Source organism: Gallinula chloropus (genome assembly GCF_964237585.1).
Source record: "Gallinula chloropus genome assembly, contig: HAP1_SCAFFOLD_821, whole genome shotgun sequence".
NCBI classification, from domain to species: Eukaryota; Metazoa; Chordata; class Aves; order Gruiformes; family Rallidae; genus Gallinula; species Gallinula chloropus.
Genome location: NW_028168312.1, coordinates 1 through 8,866, shown reverse-complemented (window position 1 = coordinate 8,866; position 8,866 = coordinate 1). Strand labels below are relative to the sequence as shown.

Below are 8,866 nucleotides of genomic sequence, written 5' to 3'. Positions count from 1 at the left end.
CCTGCCATCCCTGAAAACCCCCCACCTGGTGAGCCTCCTCTTCCTCCTCAACCCCCACCTTTTCCTGTTGAAGAGAGGGGGTGATTGACCCCCCCTTAACCCCCTTATTTTTGGGGTCCCCCCAGCCCCCAAGGAGCAGCAGAAGGCTGAAGCCACAGAGCCCCTCAAAGCGGCCAAGCCGGGGCAGGAGGAGGATGGAGCTCTCAAGGGGAAGGGGCAGAGCTCAGCCAGTGCTGATGGCAAAGGTGGGGTGTGTTTTTTTTTGGGGGGGGGGGCGTTGGGGACCTCAGGAAGGGTTGGGGAAGGGTCTGGAAGGAATTTGGGGGGGTCCCTGAGGGTTTAAAGAGGATTAAAGCGGGATTGGGGGGGGGTGTTTGTGGGTTCCTGAGGGTTTCAGGGGCTCTATGAAGGGTGGTGGAGGGAATCTGTAGGTGGGGGTCCCTGGGGGCTTCAGAAAGTGTTTGGGGGGGGGGGATGTGGGGTGTATTTTAGTGTGGGGGGGTCCTGGGGCTTTTAGGGTGTATTTTGGGTGGGGGGTCTGGGGTATTTAGAGCTTTTCCAGGTGCCCGTGGAAGGGTTTGGTGGCAGCTTCAGGCTCAACCTCCCCCTCCTTCCCCACCCCCCCCTTATTATTTCATTCCCTACCAATTTGGGAGGGGGTGGGGGTGTCTCCCCCCCACTAAAACCCACCCAATATCCCACCCCCACCCCCCTTCACCCCACCCAGGGAAGGAGAAGAAGGGTCCCTTACTGGAGACCCCCCCCCTGCGCCTCAAACCCCGCAGCGTCCACGAGCTGTCGGTGGAGCACAACAGCTCTACTACAAGGAGATCACTGAAGCCTGTGTGGGCTCCTGCGAGGCCAAACGTGCTGTGAGTCACCCCAAAACCCACTTTTTAGGGGGTCTACACCCTTTTTGGGGGGGGGTTCTTTAACAGGAGGGGTTCTTTAACAGGACACCCCCATTTTGACCCCAAAACCCCCTTTTTAGGAAGCTCTCCAGAGCATCGCCACCGATCCCGGGCTCTACCAGATGCTCCCACGCTTCAGCACCTTCATCTCTGAAGGGGTGAGGTTTTGGGGGGTGTCCCCCCTTTTTTTTGGCAGCCTTATGATGTCATCACACATCCTACACCCCCCCTTTTTTGCCCCCCTACCCCCCCCCCACTTTTCCTCTTCCCAGGTCCGTGTCAACGTGGTGCAGAACAACCTGGCGCTGCTCATCTACCTCATGAGGATGGTGAAGGCTCTGATGGACAACCCCACCCTCTACCTGGAGAAATATGTGAGGGGGGGGCTCAGGGATGTGGGGGGGGGACATGGGGACACGTGTGACATTCAGGGGGGGCACAGGGATGTGGCTCTGACCCCCCCCCAGTCCCTATTTTGGGACCTCCCCCACCCGCCTCATCTCACCCCATTCATCCCTTCCCACCCTCTACCTGGAGGAATTTGGGGGGGGGGACACAGGGATATGGGGGGGGACATGGGGACACGTGTGACATGCGGGGGGAGCACAGGGATGTGGCTCTGACCCCCCCCCAGTCCCTATTTTGGGACCCCCCCCCACCCGCCTTATCCCACCCCATTCATCCCTTCCCACTCTCTGGGGGGCACAGGGATATGGGGGGGGGGGGACATGGGGACACGTGTGACACTTGGGGGGGACACAGGGATATGGGGGGGGGACATGGGGACACGTGTGACACTCGGGGGGGGCACAGGGATGTGGCTCTGACCCCCTCCCAGTCCCTATTTTGGGACCCCCCCCACCTGCCTCATCCCACCCCATTCATCCCTTCCCACCCTCTACCTGGAGGAATTTGGGGGGGGGGCACAGGGATATGGGGGGGGACATGGGGACACGTGTCATACCCGGGGGGGGCACAGGGATGCAGCTCTGACCCCCCCCAGTCCCTATTTTGGGACCCCCCCCCCCACCCACCTTATCCCACCCCATTCATCCCTTCCCACTCTCTGGGGGGCACAGGGATATGGGGGGGGGGACATGGGGACACGTGTGACACTTGGGGGGGACACAGGGATATGGGGGGGGGACATGGGGACACGTGTGACACTCGGGGGGGGCACAGGGATGTGGCTCTGACCCCCTCCCAGTCCCTATTTTGGGACCCCCCCCACCTGCCTCATCCCACCCCATTCATCCCTTCCCACCCTCTACCTGGAGGAATTTGGGGGGGGGGCACAGGGATATGGGGGGGGGACATGGGGACACGTGTGACACTCGGGGGGGCACAGGGATGCAGCTCTGACCCCCCCCAAGTCCCTATTTTGGGACACCCCCCCTCCCCCCAACCTCCCCCTTCCCGTCCAGGGGACACCCTGCCTGGGGGTGACCCTGTGTGTCCCGTCCCCCCTCCATGTCCATCTGTCCGTCCCCCGTGTCCCCCTGTGACCCCCCCAACGCCCCCTGTGACCCCCCAATGCCCCCAGTGACCTCCCAGTTCCCCTCCATGTCCCCAGTGCCCCCTCATTCCCCCCATACTCTGATACCCCCCATGCTCCTAGTGTCTCTCAATGCCCCCCAACGCCCCCTGTGACCCCCCCAACGCCCCCTGTGACCCCCCCAACGCCCCCTGTGACCCCCCCAATGCCCCCCCCGACCTCGGTGGCCCCCCCAAAGCCCCTCCATGGCCCTCATGCCCCTCCATGGCCCCAGTGCCTCCCCATCCCCCCCATGTGCTGATACCCCCCATGCTCCCAATGGCCCCCAGTGACCCCCCCAAGGCCCCCAGTGACCCCATCAACGCCCCCCCCAACCCCTGTGACCCCCCAAAGCTCCCCCATGACCCCCCATACCCCTCCATGTCCCCAGTGCCCCCCTATGCGCTGATACCGCCCATGCTCCCAGTGTCTCCCAATGCCCCCAATGCCCCCTGTGACCCCCCCATGACCCCCCCATGCCCTCATTGACCCCCCCATGCCCCTCCATGTCCCCAGTGTCCCCTCATTCCCCCCATACCCCGATACCCCCCATGCTCCCAGTGTCTCCCAATGCCCCGAAAGCCCTCAGTGACCCCCCCAAAGCCCTCAGTGACCCCCCCAGAGCCCCCAGTGACCCCCAGCTGCACGAGCTGATCCCAGCCGTGCTGACCTGCATCATGAGCCGCCAGCTCTGCCCGCGGCCTGTCACCCCAGTGACCCCCCCAAAGCCCCCAGTGACCCCCCCAAAGCCCCCAGTGACCCCCCCAATGCCCTCATAACCCCCCCATGACCCCCCCCAATGCCCTCATTGACCCCCCCATACCCCTCCATGTCCCCAGTGCCCCCCATACCCCGATACCCCCCATGCTCCCAGTGTCTCCCAATGCCCCGAAAGCCCCCAGTGACCCCCCCAACGCCCCCAGTGACCCCCCCAGAGCCCCCAGTGACCCCCCCGTGCCCCCCAGCTGCACGAGCTGATCCCAGCCGTGCTGACCTGCATCGTGAGCCGCCAGCTCTGCCTGCGGCCCGACGTGGACAATCACTGGGCCCTGCGGGACTTCGCCGCCCGGCTGGTGGCCCAACTCTGCAAGAACTTCAGCACCACCACCAACAACATCCAGTCCCGCATCACCAAGACCTTCACCAGGGTAGGGGGGCGTTTGGGGGGCGTTTGGGGGGGGCTGGGGGGCTGGGGAGTGGGTTTGGGGGGGCTGGGATGGGGCCGGAGGGCTGGGGATGGGATGGGCGCCTGTGGAGCTGGGGTGGGGGCTGTGGGGTGGGGTTGGGGGGCTGGAGCCAGTCCTGCATCACCAAGACCTTCACCAGGGTAGGGGGGCATTTGGGGGGGCTGGGGGGTGGGTTTGGGGGGGCTGGGATGGGGCTGGGGGGCTGGGATGGGGCCAGGGGGCTGGGGATGGGATGACGATGGGATGGGGCTGGGGGGCTGGGGTGGGGGCTGTGGGGTGGGATTGTGGGGCTGGGGCCAGTCCTGCATCACCAAGACCTTCACCAGGGTAGGGGGGCGTTTGGGGGGCATTTGGGGGGCTGGGGGGTGGGTTTGGGGGGGCTGGGGTGGGGCTGGGGGGCTGGGGATGGGATTGGGATTGGGTTGGGGGCCAGGGGGCTGGGGATGGGATGAGGATGGGGTTGGGGGGGCTGGGGCCAGTCCCGCATCACCAAGACCTTCACCAGGGTAGGGGGGCGTTTGGGGGGGGCTGGGATGGGGCCAGGGTGCTGGGGATGGGATTGGGATTGGGTTTGGGGCCAGGGGGCTGGGGATGGGATTGGGATTGGGTTGGGGGGGCTGGGGCCAGTGCTGCATCACCCAGACCTTCACCAGGGTAGGGGGGCGTTTGGGGGGGCTGGGGGGTGGGTTTGGGGGGGCTGGGGTGGGGCCGGGGGGCTGGGATGGGGCTGGGGGGCTGGGGATGGGATTGGGATTGGGTTGGGGGCCTTGGGGCTGGGGATGGGATGAGGATGGGGTTGGGGGGGCTGGGGCCAGTCCCGCATCACCAAGACCTTCACCAGGGTAGGGGGGCGTTTGGGGGGGCTGGGGGGTGGGTTTGGGGGGGCTGGGATGAGGATGGGATGGGGCTGGGGGGCTGGGGTGGGGGCTGTGGGGTGGGATTGGGGGGCTGGGGCCAGTCCCGCATCACCAAGACCTTCACCAGGGTGGGGAGGAGCTGGGGGGGGGGGGGGCGATTTTGGGGGGGCTGTGGGGTGGGTTTGGGGGGGCTGGGGTGGGACTGGGGGGCTGGGGATGGGATGGGGCTGGGGAGCTGGGGTGGGGGCTGTGGGGTGGGATTAGGGGGCTGGAGCCAGTCCCGCATCACCAAGACCTTCAGCAGGGTAGGAGGGGTCTGGGGGGGGGTGTTTTGGGGGGGCTGGGGGGCTGGGGAGTGGGTTTGGGGGGGCTGGGATGGGGCTGGGGGGCTGGGTATGGGATGAGGATGGGGTTGGAGCCTGTGGAGGTGGGGTGGGATTGGGGGGCTGGAGCCAGTCCCGCATCACCAAGACCTTCACCAGGGTAGGGGGGCGTTTGGGGGGTTGGGGGGTGGGTTTGGGGGGGCTGGGATGGGGCTGGGGGGCTGGGGCTGGGATGGGGGCCTGTGGAGCTGGGGTGGGGGCTGTGGGGTGGGACTGGGGGGACTGGGATGGGGCTGTGGAGCTGGGGTGGCGGCTGTGGGGTGGCTGTGGGGTGGTTATGGGGCGCTATGGGGGTGTTATGGGATGGTTATGGGCAGTTATGGGGCGGTTGTGGGGTGGTTATGGGGCGGTTATGGGGTGGCTGTGGGGCAGTTATGGGGCGCTATGGGGTGGCTGTGGGGCAGTTATGGGGCGGCTATGGGCGGCTATGGGGCAGTTATGGGGTGCTATGGGGTGGTTATGGGGTGGCTGTGGGGCAGCAGTGGGGCAGCAGCCTGCGCTGTGCCCCAGAGCTGGGTGGACGAGAAGACCCCCTGGACCACCCGCTACGGCTCCATCGCGGGACTGGCCGAGCTGGGCCACGACGTGAGTGGCGACCAGTGGCCCCCAGTGGCCACCAGTATCACCCCAGTGGCCCCCAGTATCCCCCCGGTATCCCTCCAGTGTCCCCCAGTGGCCCCCAGTATCCCTCCAGTATCCCTCCAGTATCCCCCCAGTATCACCCAGTATCCCCCAGTGGCCCCCAGTGGCCTCCAGTATTGCCCAGTGTCCCCCCAGTATCCCCCCAGTGGCCCCCCAGTATCTCCCCCGTATCCCTATCCCCCCAGTATTCCCCCAGTATCCCCCCAGTATCTCCCCAGTATTCCCCCCTGTATTCCATTCAGTATCCCCCAGTATCTCCCCGGTATCCTGCCAGTTCTTCCCTATTATTCCCCCAGTATCCCCCCAGTATCCCCCCAGTGTCCCCCCAGTATCCCCTCAGTATCCCCCCAGTGTCTTCTCAGTATCCTCCCAGTATTCCCCCAGTATTCGCCCTGTATCCCCCCATTATCCTGCCAGCTCTTCCCCAGTATCTTCCCAGTGTCCACGCAGTATCCTCCCAGTATCCCCCCATTATCCTGCTAGCTCTTCCCCAGTATCCCCCAGTATTCCCCCCAGTATCCCCCCAGTATCCTGTCAGCTCTTCCCCAGTATCCCCCAGTATCTTCCCAATATTTCCCCAGTATCCTCCCAGTATCTCCCCACTATCCTGCCACCTCTTCCTCAGTATCCTCCTAGTATCCCTCCAGTATCCTGCCAGCTCTTCCCCAGTATCCTTCCAGTATCCCCCCAGAATCCCCCCAGTATATCCCCAGTATCCTGCCAGTTCTTCCCTATTATTCCCCCAGTATCCCCTGAGTATCCTCCCAGTATCCCCCCAGTATTCCCCCATTAACCCCCCAGTGTCCCCCCAGTATTCCCCCAGTATCCTCCCAGTATCCTCCCAATATTCCGCCAGTATCCTCCCAGTATCCCCCTGGTATCCTCCCAGTATCTCCCCAGTATCTTGCCAGCTCTTCCCCAGTATCCCCCCAGTATCCACCTGGTATTCCCCCCAGTATCCCCGCAGTATCATGCCAGCTCTTCCCCAGTATCCTCCCAGTATTCCCCCAGTATCCTCCCAGTATCCCCCCAGTATTCCCCCATTAACCCCCCAGTGTCCCCCAAGTATTCCCCCAGTATCCTCCCAGTATCCTCGCAGAATCCTCCCAGTATTCCCCCGGTATCCTCCAAGTATCCTCCCAGTATCCTCTCAGTATCCCCCCAGTATCCTGCCAACTCTTCTCCAGTATGCTCCCAGTATCCTCCCAGTATCCTGCCAGCTCTTCCCCAGTATCCTCCCAGTATCCTGCCAGCTCTTCCCCAGTATCCTCCCAGTGTCCCGCCAGCTCTTCCCCAGTATCCTCCCAGTATCCCGCCAGTATCCTCTCAGTATCCCCCCAGTATCTCCCTAGTATCCTGCCAACTCTTCTCCAGTATCCTCCCAGTATCCCGCCAGTATCTCCCCAGTATCCTGCCAGCTCTTCCCCAGTATCCCCCCAGTATCCTGCCAACTCTTCTCCAGTATGCTCCCAGTATCCTCCCAGTATCCTGCCAGCTCTTCCCCAGTATCCTCCCAGTATCCCGCCAGTATCCTCTCAGTATCCCCCAGTATCTCCCCAGTATCCTGCCAGCTCTTCCCCAGTATTCCCCCCAGTATTCCCCCCAGTATCTCCCCAGTATTCCCCTATTAACCCCCCAGTATTCCCCCAGTATTCCCCCAGTGTCCCCCCAGTGTCCCCCCAGTATTCCCCCAGTATTCCCCCAGTATTCCCCCAGTATCCTGCCAGCTCCTCCCCAGTCCCTCCCCAGTGCCCTCCACCCCCTGACCCCGCCGTGTCCCCCTCCCCAAGGTGATCCAGACCCTGATCCTGCCCCGCTTGCCCGTGGAGGGCGAGCGCGTCCGCGCCATCTTGGAGGGGCCAGTCCCCAGTATCCCCCCAGTATCCCCCCAATATCCTCCCAGTATCCTGCCAGCTCTTCCCCAGTCCCTCCCAGTGCCCCCCACCCCCTGACCCCGCCGTGTCCCCCTCCCCAAGGTGATCAAGACCCTGATCCTGCCCCGCTTGCCCGTGGAGGGCGAGCGCGGCCGCGCCATCTTGGAGGGGCCGGGCCCCAGTATCCCCCCAGTATCCCCCCAATATCCTCCCAGTATCCTGCCAGCTCTTCCCCAGTCCCTCCCCAGACCCTCCCAGTCCCTGACCCCGCCGTGTCCCCCTCCCCAAGGTGATCAAGACCCTGATCCTGCCCCGCTTGCCCGTGGAGGGCGAGCGCGTCCGCGCCATCTTGGAGGGTCCCGTCGTCAGCAACATCGACAAGATCGGGGCCGACCACGTCCAGACCCTGTTGCTGGTGGGGTTTTTGGGGGGGGGGGTGGGGGGGTTTAGGGTGTGGGGGGGTGGGCAGGGGGTTATTTGAGGGGGGGTCCATGCCAGGGAGGGCACAAGGTGGGGGTGGGGAGGCTGGTAGTGACATGGGGGATGCTTTGACGGGTCGGGGGGCTGCAGGGTGGGGGTGTGGGTGTCCCCCCCTCCTCTCAATGACTGTCTGTCTGTCTGTCTGTCACCCCAACAGAAACACTGTGCCCCCGTGTTGGCCAAAATCCGGCCCCCCCCCGATAACCAGGACTCCTACAAGGGGGATTTCGGGTACCTGGGGGCTCTGCTCTGCACACACGTGGTGAAGGCCCGAGCACAGGCCGCCATGCAGGCCCAGCAGGTCAACAGGACCACCCTCACCATCACCCAGGTGTGGGGGGGACAGGGGGACGTGGGGGAGACATGGGGGGGACAGACAGGGGGACGGGGAGGGGACGGACAGGGAGACATGGGGGGGTCATGGTAAGGAAGGCCCAGGCCCGGGCCTAGGCCGCCATGCAGGCCCAGCAGGGCAACAGGACCACCCTGACCATCACCTGGGAGTTGGGGGGACTGGGGGACATGGGGGGGGTGGACAGACAGGGGGACATGGGGGGTCATGGTACTGAAGGCCCAGGCCTGGGCCTAGGCCGCCATGCAGGCCCAGCAGGTCAACAGGACCACCCTCACCATCACCCAGGGGTGTGGGGGGACTGGGGGACGTGGGGGGGACAGACAGGGGGACATGGGGTGGGACTGGGGGGGATGGACAGACAGGGGGACATGGGGTGGGACAGGAGGACATGGGGGGGCCATGGTACTGGAGGCCCAGGCCTGGGCCTAGGCCGCCATGCAGGCCCAGCAGGTCAACAGGACCACCCTCACCATCACCCAGGTGTGTGGGGGGACAGGGGGACATGGGGGGGACATGGGGGGGACAGGGGGACAGACAGACAGGGGGACATGGCGGGGTCATGGTAAGAAAGGCCCAGGCCCGGGCCTAGGCCGCCATGCAGGCCCAGCAGGGCAACAGGACCCCCCTCACCATCACCCAGGTG

General features: G+C 64.8%; 1 protein-coding gene across 1 annotated transcript; it reads left to right on the top strand.

The window, feature by feature from the left end:
- Positions 1-3: 3 nt before the first annotated feature.
- On the top strand, positions 4-8,703 carry TAF6 (TATA-box binding protein associated factor 6; the record flags this gene model as incomplete). The annotated part of the gene is given in 11 exon segments (XM_084281018.1): positions 4-28; positions 126-245; positions 728-807; positions 810-872; positions 992-1,069; positions 1,184-1,285; positions 3,411-3,593; positions 5,383-5,457; positions 7,678-7,803; positions 8,026-8,199; positions 8,653-8,703. Coding segments are annotated over 11 exon segments (1,077 nt in total), but the record flags the coding sequence as incomplete, so codon positions are not given.
- Between the last annotated feature and the right edge of the window lie 163 nt (positions 8,704-8,866).